Source organism: Nicotiana tabacum, chromosome 3, assembly GCF_000715075.1.
Source record: "Nicotiana tabacum cultivar K326 chromosome 3, ASM71507v2, whole genome shotgun sequence".
NCBI classification, from domain to species: domain Eukaryota; kingdom Viridiplantae; phylum Streptophyta; class Magnoliopsida; order Solanales; family Solanaceae; genus Nicotiana; species Nicotiana tabacum.
The window spans coordinates 212,559,034-212,575,059 of record NC_134082.1 but is presented as its reverse complement, the minus strand read 5'-3'; the positions used below and the strand labels follow the sequence as shown (position 1 = coordinate 212,575,059).

Sequence of the window (16,026 nt, the reverse complement as noted above, 5' to 3'; positions counted from 1 at the left end):
GTTGTTTGCTGCGTTTTGGCATTGGAGAGTTTGCTCTTATCACTGGTTTGAAGTGTGTAGACGACGACGCCTCCTTCTATGACAAACCAGATGTTAATAGGTTGTTGAAAAAGTATTTTCCAGGAGATGGAAAAAAGGCCATAACAAGGGAGGAGCTTCTTGATCGCTTCAAGCAAAAGGAGTGGAAATCGGATGAAGATGCGTTCAAGATGGCCTTGATGGTTTTTGTCCATCATTTCATCTTCTCTGATGCCAATAATCATGGTATCACCAAAGATGTTTTTGATATCATCGAAAGTGGCCAATATAAGATGTTTCCTTGGGGAAAAAAGTCATTTGAAGATGTTTTAAGGACAATGAGGGGCAGGCAATGCGATTATTTGACAATGTATAGGCTTGGAGGTTTGCCGCTTGCTTTACAGGTTTGGTTTTTTGAGTGTTGCTCAATGGTTGATAAGAATCTAGTTGTTCGCGTTGGCACAAATGTGCCACACATTCTTAATTGGAAAGTGACTAACACTCCATCATATGCGGATTTGACTGGCGGCGTGATCATGTGTAGTGTCGACAAGGTAAACATTTTGTACCATAATACTTCTTCATATATGATTTCAGTTTTTCTGTATTATTCTACTATTGTAATCCTGTTTTTTTCTTCTTGTAGTTGAACTATAGTAACATTTTCCCTACTTCTGAAGAGATGTCAAGTCTGAACATCGACAAAAATTTTGAAGTCAATGCCGGTGATGTTGCATTACGGGAGGTGCTTGTTGTTCCTGCCTCTCACACTGATGATTTTGTTGCTGCACCTTCACCTTGTCCTTAGCATATGGAGCAACAGTCTACAAGACCTTATCCTCAAAATGCAAAGCAACAGTCTAAACGACCTTGTCCTCAGACTATGAATCCACAGCCTAATCCAAGTTATGATCCTTTTTTGCGCCTTGATCTTTTGAATGATGAAGTTGAGAAGCTAAGGAGTGATGTTGGAAAGGTACTGGACCTTTAGCTTTTCTGTAGTTTATAATTACTTTTTGGTTATAAACATGGTTGTTTATTTGCTTTTGTTGTAGTTGACTGATACAGTGACGACGCTCAACAACTATGTCATTTCTTCCTTTGAAAAAGTGTTCAATTTTCCGAATAATAAGGAACCCAAGCAAACGAGGGAGGATTTTACTGATTCTAAGGTAATTGTTTACTGATAAAACCAAATCAGTCAACAATTATGCCTTCTCTCAACATGCCTTCTATTTCTATTATTTTTTATTAGATTCGTCAGCCCATGTTTGATGACAATACATCTGGTCTTGGCGAATTTGATGGTTATCAATATGATGATGTTCCTAACTTTGTCAATCAAATGAATCAAGATAATGTGGTAGCTAACGAGAGAGTTACTGATGGTGTTTATAATGGTATTTGTTCTGGGGTTTTTTTTTTGGTCTGATTTTTCTTTTCTTCTTTTTGAAGTTTTGTATTATTTGTGTTTCTATTTCTAAGGGGTAGCAGGTGATGTCAAGGATGACACATTTTGGGATGACATTGGTGATGAAGATTTAGCTCAGATGTCCCAACTTGTGGTTCACAAACAATCAATCATAAAAGTAGAAGATGATTACATTTCTCCTGACCATTCAGTTCGACCGAGAATACCAGGAAAATATGCCAAATCTCCATATTTGCCAGTTTTTGATTCTGGAGCATCAAAATCGGCGCCGAAGCTCATTTTTGATATGAAGCATCCTTTCACGATTGAAATTGATGATTTTGATACATTGTCGCCATTGGCTAAAGAGTTTTGCGCGTTTGTTGATAATGAGATGGATACGAGGCGAAGGTATCTTCACTTTCTTCAATCTTTGATTTTCTGATTTTATACTTGTCAATGAATGTAGTTCTGATTACTTTTTATTTTTTGTGATTTGAAGTGCCAAACATATATATCCCGATGAAGTAAATAATCTTGTGGAAGGTTTTACTTTTGGCTCGTGTTATGTGACCAAGAAGGATTGGTTCCACTCACTTGCATATTGTGGCCGCCCTTTGATTGACACGGTATTTTAATAAATTTCTGTTCTAATTCCCTTTTTATTTTTGTTGCATATCTTTGTTGTTTTGAGACTTGCATAGTGTATACATAGCTTTGTATAATCACAGTATAAGATTGTATAACATTGTATAACCTTGTATAAATATGTATACCTATGTATAATAGTGTATAAAGTTCTATAGTTTAAAAATCTGGTAGTGATGGTTGTTCTGTTTTATTTCTTATCTCAGCACCTGCATGTCCTCTTTTATTATTTGAGGAAGAGGGGAAAATATGGGACAAGTGTTGCCATGCGGTTTACTACAACCAACTTTGCCTTTGGTAACAAAATCAACTCCCTATACAATGATTTCAAAGTGAATCAAGATCCTTCAGTGATTCCTGACGGGCATGAGATAGAAGAGTACATCAGAGGTTATTATTGTGATGCAAATGTATCATGGCACACTGTTGACCACGTCTTATTCCCTATCTTTGTGAAGCGCGGAAGAGCAAAATTGGGACATTGGGTTTTGGGGGTGTTTACGTTCGTAGATAGATGCATCCACATCTATGACTCTAACCGTGGGGCTCTTAATGATAGACATGTTTTGGATGCTGCATTACCTTATGCAACTCTGATACCTTACTTCTTGAAGAGTTCTGATTTTTATGTCGAGAATAAGGGCATTGATTGGAACAATGGTGCATATACCGATAAATCCCATTCTGATGCTTTGCAGATTAATCTGATTAATAATGTTCCCCAACAGATCAAATGGTAGGTTAATCTCAATTATTTTACTATTTTACTATTAATGTACGTATTTGAATCTGATTTTTTTCTTTTTAATTACAGTGATTGTGGTGCTTTTGTTGCTGGCTTTACTGAGTATTTCATCCTTGGTAAAGAAATTCGAAAGGATAATTTTGACATTGAGACACTTCGCACCAGGTGGGGATCTCTGTTATGGGATTATGGAAGGAAAAAATAACAGTCTGGTGCAATTAGTGATGATGAAATCACAGAGAGACTTTTGAAGAAGAGGAAGAGGTGGCGACCAAGAAAGTAGTTCTGTTATTTTCATTTTACTGTAGTTGTTCTATGTATAATGAGTTGTTGCCTAGTTTTGTAACTATTCTGCTACTTGTGAGATAATCTTAAAGGATATTATAGATGTGAATGTAATTTGAGGCAGTCATTACACATTGTTGTTGTGAATGAATTACATCTTAATGAATATTTTCAGTTGCTTTTGTCCTTTACAAGCTATTCGACTTTGCTTCTTTCACCATTGTGTTATTCCAAATGGAATGCAGCCTATTTTTCATCCTTTTCTGGCTACTGCTGGTGAAAGTCAAGTCTCGGTTTCAGCCGCTTCTTTGCCTGTTACCATAATTTCAAATCCTGAATCCGTCTCTGTTCAAGAGAATATTCCGTATGTTATGACTCCTCCTATGTTACCCATATTTCCATTATTTTCGAAGGATGAAATGGGTCCTGTCCCAGTTCCTCTTCCTTTATTTCCTGAGACATCTTCTTCAGGTACTTTTGGAATTCTGAAAGGGAAACAAGACATGGATATGGACTGAGAATCCAATCTTTATGGAATGAATATTTTCAGTTACTTTTGTCCTTTAACAAAGTATGTATTTTCATTATGGTTGCAGTTTTGTTAATGTAGCAGGTTTCATACATATGTATACAATTATATACATAGTTATACAAATTTATACAAACTTATACTCTCATTTATACATCTTTATACATGTAATACCAGTGATTGTTTGCAGTCCTGTTTTGTATTTCTACAATCTATCAATATATTTAGTACCATTAAAAACAGGAAGACACTATTATTGGATAAGCAAAACATGTATAATGAAACATGTCAATTGATTGTGAAACTTAACTAATCAACATTTGTAACTATATTGTTTCTGAAACTTAACTACTCAACATGACAACAAATGTAATAGGAAGCGTTTTGTTTCCAACTATTTATTTTGGTCGATTCCTACATGTTTTCCTATTGTGACCACCTTGTCCACACACAGAACATGAAAATGCTCTCTTAGACTCTTTCTCTGAAGCAGGATTGAGTCTTTCCTTTCTTGGCCTTCCTGCATTCCTTCTCCCTTTAGGTGGTAGGACCACATCTTCCATCACCTCTGTTGGGATTACCCATAAACTCTCATCTAGCATCGGATTCACTGAAAATTCATAAGTGCTAAGGAGTTTATCCTTCTTGTAGTAAAAAGAGCAATACTGGCCAGGTTTCAGCTGTTGGTTCTTCAAAACCGCCCAAGCATGCTGTTACAACCCTTATCCACATGTGTTAGTTCATGCCATATATTAGTTAACATAAATCCAAGAAGGAATTATCTTTGAGATGATAAGAAGTCAATCCTATTGGTCTTAAGTGATACAAGAGTGTATAAGGGTGATTAACCAGTATTAGAAGTTAAACGAATCAAGGATGTTGTAACTCGTATTTTAAAGTAATCTAGCGGTGCTTAATACACTCAAGAGGTCATTTATTAAGGTATTTTAATCATATAATATTCGTATCATAAGTCTTGAAGTCAAACGAGTTATGAAACAAAAGTCGACAAAAGTTGTCGCAACTTAGGTTCATAATTTTACTTAAACATTGGGTCAAATGTTTCTAATATTTTCTCATAATTTACAAGGAATTATGGGGTGATCTACCAACCAAATTAAAGATCTAGGAGTCTAGTTTCCAACTCATTAAACCGTTCATCAATACGATCTCGGAATAGAGAGATATTCGCGTTTTCGCGAGACTGCGCTAAGCACCTCTCTATGGGGCCCACTAAGTCGGTTTAAGATATTTGGACCTATATAGGATGACTCCAACCCGTTTTAACTCATTTCTTTTCACTATTTTCAGACCTTATAACCCTAGGAACATCCTCTCAAGGTTCTCTCAAGATTCAAGACCCAAAAAGGGCAAACAACACAAATCAAGTGTCGGGAATTCCGTGGCGCTAGTAAGTCTCTTGTTCTTCTTGTTGTTGCTCATTTTTGTGTCGTTTCAGCTCGTGTGGGAGGTTGTTTTAAAGGGTTTATATTCTGTAAATACTCCCTCATGTTCTTAATATCAATCCTAGGTGATTTCATGCCTTCTAAAGTGATTCTAGTGCCGAAAAACACTAATTGATCGCTAGTTTCGCTTTTTTGTTGTTGTGGCAGCATTGGAGGGATATTTCATGGAAATTTAAGGTCAAATTGGAGTTGTTATTTCTGTATAAAGGTAAGGAACCTCTTAATCTATATGTATTTAAGATTATCCAAGCTGAACTTGTGAAATATATATCGAAAGGCTTGGAAGTAATGTTATTGTTTTGTGGACTGTTTTGCATTGTTGTTGGGCTGCATATTTTACTACTATCTTGTGGAGTTTTGGAGGAGGAAGGGTGTGGAGAAACACCATATATATGTAGGGTTATGGGCTGATAGTTATTCGTAACATTTCCAGGTTGTTTGACACGACTACGGTGATCGTCGTATGTATGGAGTGATTAGGCTGTGTGTGGACTATTTTGGGAGGCTCAATATGTTTATTATTGATGTTGTTTGGGCTGTTTGGTGATTGTTTTGAATGGTGTGAGGTCATATATATAGGGGAGGTGCTGTCCGTTTCATCGTAAAATAGGTTGTGGTCGATACATAATAGTTATGACGCTTAAATGATAACGATAGTATCGTTTCTCTTATTATAGACTAAGGAGTTTTGACAAGTGCATAGCTTGAGATTGGGGCAGTATATACAAGATATGTGAGGCTATCCCTTTCCTTCTTTTGCACGACTCCGATTGTACATAATGTAATGAACGAGCTTCCAAGATACTCTACTCTTAGAAGCTAGCAGTACTTACATAGTTTTCCCTCTTATGGAACGATTGATGTTAATGTTACTTCTCTTATTCTTATGTTATCAATGTTGTTCGTACTTCCTAAATCTTATAAGGTTCATAGTGAAGAGTTAGTCCTAATAACGTGTATAGAGGATACCGACCTTACGTCACTCCGAAAGGTTTAAAATGTGATTCCATGAGTCGAGCATGCATTATATATATGTATCTATTTTACTCTACCGAGCCACGCTATAGTTGGCCGGGTACGACACCTATTGTGCAACCACTGATCAGTTGGGTTTTACCGAGCTCCACGTGGCCGGGTACGATTCTACCGAGCCTATTATGGTCGGGTACGATATGATGATGATGATGCCCACAGAGGCGAATGCTTTAATGGTTTATGTATTTATACATATATATCATGCATTTCATGTAAGTAGCCCTCAGAGGTACTAAGATGTTACAGGTTGTATATTCTCTATCCTTGCTTACATTACTGATCGTATTTATGGTTCCTTGCCTTACATACTCAGTACTTTATTCGTACTGACGTCCTTTTATTTGTGGACGCTACATGTCGTGCTGCAGGTCCTGATAGACAGGCAGGTGCAGCTCCCCCACCACAGTAGACTGTCCAGTTCAGCGGTGATTGGCGAGATCCCTTCTCCGGACTTGCCTTGGTCTTGGTATGCAATTTTTGTTATAGACATTATGGGTATGTCGGGGCCCTGTTCCGGCTATGTTGCAACACTTATGTTCTTTTAGAGGCTCATAGACAGGTGTCGGCTCATGTATAGTTTGGTATGCCTTGTCGGCTAGTTTTTGTTGTATAGTCTTTCATAGTAGCGTGGTAGCTCATACCTTATATGTAGTTTCTTGATTGTCTGGTCATCCCCTGCTATGTATGTTCATGCCGTCATATTTTATTGCTGGTTGTCCATGATCTAGGTCTACCATTTATATTGATCTCGTCAGCCTTAAAAGATAATAATGAAGGTTAGATGAAATGTACGTTGGTGCTCGGCAAGTGTGGTCGGGTGCTAGTCATGGCCCTTCAGTTTGGGTCGTGACAAACTTGGTATCAGAGCAAGTCTGTCCTAGGGGTTGTCTATGAGCCGTGTCTAGTAGAGTCTTGATTATGGATGTGTAGCGCGCCACATTTATAATCAGGAGGCTACATAACATCTAGGGTTGTTACCTTCTTCCTGAATCTAGATCGTGCGTAGAGTTGAGTCGTAAGTGTTCGTCTCTAATATTCACCTTGTTTTTTTCCAGTGATGCCTTTGACTAAGAAGCAAACGATTAGTAGACGGCTTGATACAGCAGCGGGAGAGGGTACTAGTCAGGTGCCCCAAGTCAGAGCAGGACAAAGTGAGGCTCAAAGTGAGATGCCCTCTCATACCTCATCTACTCCATCTCCTCCAGAGGATATTAGAAGGCACCCAGCGCCTCCAGTTCCTCCTCTGGCACTCCAGACCAGGATATGCAGAGTGCTTTGCAGTTATTGACTAGCTTGGTAGCTGCTCAGGCTCAGAGGCAGAATACAGGTGCTGCTGAGAAACCAGTTAGTACAAGAGTTCGTGATTTTATTAATTTAGACCCTCCAGTGTTTACCGGATCAGACCCCAAGGAGGACCCACAGACTTTTATTGACCAGGTTCATCGTACACTTCGGGTTATGCATGTTAGTGATACAGAGGCAGTAGAGTTGGCTTCTTATCGGCTACGGGATTTAGCGGTTCTCTGGTATGATAGTTGGGAGAGATCCAGGGGTCTGAACCCTCCTCCAGCTGTGTGGAAGGAATTTTCTGAGGCCTTTCTTCGTCACTACTTGCCAGTTGAGATACGACGAGCTAGAGCTGATAAGTTCTTGAACCTTAGACAAGGTAATATGAGTGTGCGAGAGTACAGTATGCAGTTTGATTCTTTGGCAAGGTATGCTCCCCATATGGTGGCCGAGATGAGTGATAGGGTGCATATGTTCGTGAATGGGTTGGGACCACATCTAATAAATGAGTGTACGACAACCTCCTTGGTGGAGGGCATGGATATTTCCCGTATTCAAGCTTATGCCCAGACCCTAGAGGATCGTAAGCGCCAGCAGAGGGCAGTTAGGGAGCAGGATAGAGGCCAGCATAAGAGGGCGAGATTTGCAGGGTATTCTGATGACTTCAGAGGCCGCATCAGGCCACAGTTTTCGAGGAGTTCGGCGCCACCTGTAGCTAGTGCTCCTCCACAGTTTCAGAGGCCTCAATATGATCGATCCTATTCTGGTCCAGGTCAGAGTTCGCGGGCATCTGGCTCGCAACATCACAGGGATACTAGTCAGATGAGACCCCCAACACCACATTGTGATCAGTGCGGCAAGGCCCACTTTGGACTGTGTCGTCGAGGTTCTGATGCATGCTATTCGTGCGGGCAGCCTGGCCATATGATGCGGGATTGTCCTAATAGAGGAGGTGATGGTATGGCTCAGCCGACTGGATCTGTGTCTGGTTCTTCCTCATCAGTTCGACCTCCAGCACGGGGTTTTCAGCAGTCGACAGGTCGTGGTAGGGGTAGAGGTGCAGTGCCGAGTTTGAGTGGTGCTCAAAATCGAACCTATGCTCTAGTAGGTCGACAGGATCTCGAGTCGTCTCTAGATGTTGTTACAGGTATTATATCTGTGTTTTCTTATGATGTATATGCGCTGATTGATCCGGGATCTACATTATCATATGTTACACCCTTTGTGGCTAATAAGTTTGGCATTGAACCTGAATTGATAAGTAAACCCCTCGCGGTATCTACTCCGATAGGAGATTCTGTGATTGCTAGAAGGGTATATAGAGGTTGCACTGTGATGATTTGTAGTCGTCAAACCTCGGCAAATTTATTTGAGTTAGAAATGGTTGATTTTGATGTGATAATGGGAATGGACTGGTTGGCCTCATGCTATGCAAATGTTGACTGTCGTACGAAAATGGTTAGGTTCCAATTTCCGGGTGAACCCGTCATTGAATGGAAAGGGAACATTGCTACACCGAAAGGTAGGTTTATTTCCTATCTTGTGGCAAGGAAAATGATCTTAAAAGGTTACATTTATCATCTCGTTCGCGTTAGGGATGCGGAGGCGAAACCGCCTACTTTACAATCAATCCCTGTGGTTAACGAATTCCCAGATGTTTTCCCAGATGAACTCCCAGGACTTCCTCCTGAAAGGGAGATTGAGTTTAGCATTGATGTGTTGCCTGACACTCAACCGATCTCTATTCCTCCATACAGAATGGCCCCGACAGAGTTGCGAGAGTTGAAGGTGCAGTTGAAGGACTTGCTGGATAAGGGCTTTATTAGGCCTAGCACTTCACCTTGGGGTGCACCAGTCCTATTCGTGCGGAAGAAAGATGGGTCGTTACGGATGTGTATCGACTATCGACAGTTGAATAAGTCTACTATAAAGAACAAGTATCCACTTCCAAGAATTGATGACCTGTTTGACCAACTCCAGGGTGCCAAGTATTTCTCTAAGATTGATTTACGTTCAGGGTATCATCAGGTGAGGGTTAGGGAGAAAGATATTCCAAAGACGGCCTTTCGGACAAGATATGGGCACTTTGAGTTCTTGGTGATGTCGTTCGGGCTAACAAATGCCCCAGCAGCTTTTATGGATCTCATGAATACTATATTCAGGCCCTATCTTGATGTGTTCATGATTGTATTCATTGATGACATTCTAGTGTATTCTCGTTCGGAGGTGGAACATGCGGGCCACTTGCGGATAGTATTACAGACGCTTCAGGATCGTAAGTTATATGCTAAGCTCTCCAAATGTGAATTCTGGCTGAACTCAGTAGCATTCCTTGGCCATGTGATATCTGATGAGGGTATTAGTGTCGACACTCAGAAGATCGATGCAGTAAAGAATTGGCCGAGACCTACAACACCATCAGAAGTCCGCAGCTTCCTAGGGCTAGCAGGATATTATAGGTGGTTTGTAGAAGGATTTTCCTCTATATCATCACCATTGACTAAGTTAACACAAAAAGCTACCAAATTCTAGTGGTCTGACACTTGTGAACGTAGTTTTCAGGAGCTGAAGAATCGATTGACATCTGCACCAGTGCTCACTCTTCCTGAAGGAACAGAAGGTTATGTGGTATATTGTGATGCCTCAGGTATAGGTTTGGGGTGCGTATTGATGCAGCGTGGGAATGTGATTGCTTATGCATCAAGACAATTGAAGAAGCATGAAAAGAATTATCCAACCCATGATTTGGAATTGGCTGCAGTAATATATGCTTTGAAGATATGGCGGCACTACTTATACGGCGTCCATGTTGACATCTACACAGATCACAAGAGTTTACAATACATCTTCAAGCAGAAAGAGTTGAATTTGAGGCAGCGTAGGTGGCTTGAATTATTGAAAGACTACGACGTCGAGATATTGTATCATCCCGGTAAAGCCAATGTTGTGGTAGACGCTCTCAGCCGTAAATCAATGGGAAGCTTAGTACATATTGGGGCAGGTAGATGGGGGTTGATTAAAGAGCTTCATCAGCTAGCCAATATGAGAATCAGATTGTTAGACTCTGATGATGGAGGTGTTACTGTACAGAATACATCAGAATCATCTTTGGTAGTAGAGGTAAAAGCACGACAATATAAAGATCCTATCTTAGTACGATTAAGAGAAAGCATTCAACAGTGTAAAAGTATGGCTTTTGGGATCGGAAAAGATGGGACACTGAGATACCAGAGCCGATTGTGTGTGCCTAATGTGGCAGGGTTGCGAGAGAAGATTATGAATGAGATTCATCAATCCCGATATTCCATCCATCCCGGCTCGACAAAGATGTATCATGATGTCAAGGAGCAATATTGGTGGGATAATATGAAGAAGTCTATTGCAGAATTTGTAGCCCAGTGTCCCAATTGTCAACAAGTAAAGACAGAACATCAGAAACCCGGTGGATTGCTTCAAAATATAGAGATTCCGACCTGGAAGTGGGAGGTGATTAATATGGACTTCATTATTGGATTACCTCGCTCTTATCATAAGTTTGACTCCATCTGGGTGATAATTGATCGACTTACAAAATGTGCCCATTTTCTGCCAGTGAAGACAACTTACACGGCTGAAGATTATGCAAAGTTGTATATCAAGGAGATTGTTAGGCTTCATGGTGTGCCCATATCTATTATATCAGACCGAGGAGCTCAATTTATGGCTAACTTTTGGAGGTCTTTCCAGAAGGGTTTAGGCACACAGGTAAATCTCAGTACTGCATTTCATCCGCAGACTGACGGACAGGCTGAACGTACCATTCAGACACTGGAAGATATGCTACGAGCATGTGTTCTAGATTTTAAGGGGAATTGGGATGATCATCTTCCACTCATAGAATTCGCCTATAACAATAGCTACCATTCCAGTATTAAAATAGCCCTATACGAGGCACTATACGGGAGGAGATGTAGATCACCAGTTGGATGGTTCGAAGTCGGTGAAACAGAATTATATGGGCTAGATTTGATTCACCAAGCTATTGAGAAGGTGAAAGTGATACAGGAGCGATTGAGGACGGCACAAAGCAGGCAAAAATCTTATTCTGATGTCCGACGTCGTGATCTAGAGTTTGAGGTTGGTGATTGGGTTTTTCTGAGGATCTCACCAATGAAGGGTATTATGCGTTTTGGGAAGAAAGGTAAGCTGAGTCCAAGGTATATCGGGCCGTATAAAATTCTTCGACGGATTGGACAGGTTGCTTATGAGTTAGAATTGCCATCCGAATTGGAATTTGTCCACCCGGTATTCCATGTATCTATGTTGAGAAAATGTATTGTAGACCCTTCTCGAGTCGTCCCTATCAAAGATGTACAAGTTACAGAGGACCTATCATATGAAGAAGTGCCAGTGGCGATATTAGATCGGCAAGTCCGCAAGCTGAGAACAAAAGATGTAGCTTCCGTCAAAGTATTATGGAGGAACAAAAATATGGAAGAAATGACATGGGAAGTAGAAGAGGAGATGAAGTCTAAATACCCTTACTTATTCCAGAATGAAGATAACAAGGATGCTGGTGGAAGACAGGATACATTGGAAGAAGAAACGGCTCTATGAGGTAAGCAATAATTTGAGAATACTCCTCCTTAATACAAAATGGTGATATGTAGATAATGTAAATACGCATAATGCTTTGTGTAGCCTTGTGAAGCCATATGTTGGGCTTAATTACTTGCAAGTTTTGCTAGTGACCATTTTATAGGGGAAAATTGATCGGAAATTTCCATTGGAATCCACGATGATTTAAACTCCCCATGAACCCTTACATTCGAGGACGAATGTTCCTAAGGGGGGGAGGGTGTTACAACCCATATCCACATGTGTTAGTTCATGCCATATATTAGTTAACATAAATCCAAGAAGGAATTATCTTTGAGATGATAAGAAGTCAATCCTATTGGTCTTAAGTGATACAAGAGTGTATAAGGGTGATTAACCAGTATTAGAAGTTAAACGAATCAAGGATGTTGTAACTCGTATTTTCAAGTAATCTAGCGGTGCTTAATACACTCAAGAGGTCATTTATTAAGGTATTTTAATCATATAATATCCGTATCATAAGTCTTGAAGTCAAACGAGTTATGAAACAAAAGTCGACAAAAGTTGTCGCAACTTAGGTTCATAATTTTACTTAAACATTGGGTCAAATGTTTCTAATCTTTTCTCATAATTTACAAGGAATTACGGGGTGATCTACCAACCAAATTAAAGATCTAGGAGTCTAGTTTCCAACGCATTAAACTGTTCATCAATATGATCTCAGAATAGAGAGATATTCGCGTTTTCGCGAGACTGCGCCAAGCACCTCTCTATGGGGCCCACTAAGTCGGTTTAAGATATTTGGACCTATATAGGATGACTCCAACCCGTTTTAACTCATTTCTTTTCACTATTTTCAGACCTTAGAACCCAAGGAACATCCTCTCAAGGTTCTCTCAAGATTCAAGACCCAAAAAAAGGGCAAACAACACAAATCAAGTGTCGGGAATTCCGTGGCGCTAGTAAGTCTCTTGTTCTTCTTGTTGTTGCTCATTTTTGTGTCGTTTCAGCTCGTGTGGGAGGTTGTTTTAAAGGGTTTATGTTCTGTAAATACTCCCTCATGTTCTTAATATCAATCCTAGGTGATTTCATGCCTTCTAAAGTGATTCTAGTGCCGAAAAACACTAATTGATCGCTAGTTTCGTTTTTTGTTGTTGTGGCAGCATTAGAGGGATATTTCATGGAAATTTAAGGTCAAATTGGAGTTTTTATTTCTGTATAAAGGTAAGGAACCTCTTAATCTATATGTATTTAAGATTATCCAAGCTGAACTTGTGAAATATATATCGAAAGGCTTGGAAGTAATGTTATTGTTTTGTGGACTGTTTTGCATTGTTGTTGGGCTGCGTATTTTACTACTATCTTGTGGAGTTTTGGAGGAGGAAGGGTGTGGAGAAACACCATATATATGTAGGGTTATGGGATGATAGTTATTCGTAACATTTCCAGGTTGTTTGACACGACTACGGTGGTCGTCGTATGTATGGAGTGATTAGGCTGTGTGTGGACTATTTTGGGAGGCTCAATATGTTTATTATTGATGTTGTTTGGGCTGTTTGGTGATTGTTTTGAATGGTGTGAGGTCATATATATAGGGGAGGTGCTGTCCGTTTCATCGTAAAATAGGTTGTGGTCGATACATAATAGTTATGACGCTTAAATGATAACGATAGTATCGTTTCTCTTATTGTAGACTAAGGAGTTTTGACAAGTGCATAGCTTGAGATTGGGGCAGTATATACAAGGTATGTGAGGCTATCCCTTTCCTTCTTTTGCACGACTCCGATTGTACATAATGTAATGAACGAGCTTCCAAGATACTCTACTCTTAGAAGCTAGCAGTACTTACATAGTTTTCCCTCTTATGGAACGATTGATGTTAATGTTACTTCTCTTATTCTTATGTTATCATTGTTGTTCGTACTTCCTAAATCTTATAAGGTTCATAGTGAAGAGTTAGTCCTAATAACGTGTATAGAGGATACCGACCTTACGTCACTCCGAAAGGTTTAAAATGTGATTCCATGAGTCGAGCATGCATTATATATATGTATCTATTTTACTCTACCGAGCCACGCTATAGTTGGCCGGGTACGGCACCTATTGTGCAACCACTGATCAGTTGGGTTTTACCGAGCTCCACGTGGTCGGGTACGATTCTACCGAGCCTATTATGGCCGGGTACGATATGATGATGATGATGCCCACAGAGGCGAATGCTTTAAAGGTTTATGTATTTATACATATGTATCATGCATTTCATGTAAGTAGCCCTCAGAGGTACTAAGATGTTACAGGTTGTATATTCTCTATCCTTGCTTACATTACTGATCGTATTTATGGTTCCTTGCCTTACATACTCAGTACTTTATTCGTACTGACGTCCTTTTATTTGTGGACGCTACATGTCGTGCTGCAGGTCCTGATAGACAGGCAGGTGCAGCTCCCCCACCACAGTAGACTGTCCAGTTCAGCGGTGATTGGCGAGATCCCTTCTCCGGACTTGCCTTGGTCTTGGTATGCAATTTTTGTTATAGACATTATGGGTATGTCGGGGCCCTGTTCCGGCTATGTTGCAACACTTATGTTCTTTTAGAGGCTCATAGATAGGTGTCGGCTCATGTATAGTTTGGTATGCCTTGTCGGCTAGTTTTTGTTGTATAGTCTTTCATAGTAGCGTGGTAGCTCATACCTTATATGTAGTTTCTTGATTGTCTGGTCATCCCCTGCTATGTATGTTCATGCCGTCATATTTTATTGCTGGTTGTCCATGATCTAGGTCTACCATTTATATTGATCTCGTCAGCCTTAAAAGATAATAATGAAGGTTAGATGAAATGTACGTTGGTGCTCGGCAAGTGTGGTCGGGTGCTAGTCATGACCCTTCAGTTTGGGTCGTGACACATGCGGACATGGAAGTTCATCCATTTGAAATTTTCCGCAACTGCATGTTCCCTCTTCAAGGCACACTATGTTTCTCCTTACCCTTTCAAGCACAGTATATAACTGATCCGTAGTAGGCCTCACCTGTAAAAGTTTTTTTAAAAAAATAAAATAAAATAAAATAAAATAAAATAAAATGCAAGTTAGAAGTGCCAAGATTCATTATATTTGATTCATTTTACCGTCATTTGCTCCGATGCAATCAGATTTTCCCGAAGGAGTTTGTCGTACTTTTCGCCAAGCTCTATAGATGTCTCCATTGCACTTTTTCTGTTTTTGTTGTTCCACTGTTGTAGCAAATTTGTCATGTACTCCAGCAATCGCATTACTGATAACTCTCTAGCATCATTGTTAGCTACATTAATTGACTCTGCAATATTGGAAGTCATTACCATCGACCTTTTCACCTTGGAATATGCTCTAGACCACTTTTAGTACCCAATTTCGAACAAGTAAGGCTGCACCCTCGGATCAATGTTGCACAACTCTGTCATATGGTACTCAAACTTCTCTATCGTGTAAGCTCTTGCCAAAGCAAAGAAGATATCCTTCAATTGTTTGTGATGTTTCTTGAATGTGTGCTTTACATTCTGCCACAAGTGAAACATGCAAATACAATGTGGTACTTCTGGGTACACAACTTTTGTGGCATTGAAGATGCTTTCATTTCTATCTGAAACTATACACATCCCTTCCTTAACTCCAAAAGTACCCTTTATCTGGATAAAGAACCACTCCCAAGATTTATTATTCTTTGAATCCACAATTGCATACGCAAGTGGAAGGATTTTTCCCTTTTATACAAAAATAGATATTAGGATTCAGACTGTAATTTAGTCTGCAGATACTAACTGCAAAATTTATACAAATCTTATCACAGTTATACACAATTATACAGATTTATACCAACTGCAAATTTTATAAAAACAGCAGCTGTGAAATCCTATACACTTTTATACATGAAACTTAAACATTATACAAACTGCAGAAACAACATAGATGCAGTCAACTCACCAGCTCCATCTTGTGTGCAAGCAGTCAATATGGTACCCTTATATGCTGCTTTAAGGAAGCTTCCGTC

The 16,026-nt window shown here is 39.8% G+C and overlaps 1 protein-coding gene across 1 annotated transcript; it reads right to left on the bottom strand.

Annotated features, from left to right (window-relative positions):
• Positions 1-4,034: 4,034 nt before the first annotated feature.
• On the bottom strand, positions 4,035-15,334 carry LOC142179252 (uncharacterized). Its single transcript, XM_075248981.1, has 2 exons — positions 15,128-15,334; positions 4,035-4,346 (listed from the first exon to the last, which is right to left on the bottom strand). Exons 1-2 carry the CDS (start codon positions 15,332-15,334, stop codon positions 4,035-4,037), a joined length of 519 nt encoding a protein of 172 aa, XP_075105082.1.
• Positions 15,335-16,026: the final 692 nt, after the last annotated feature.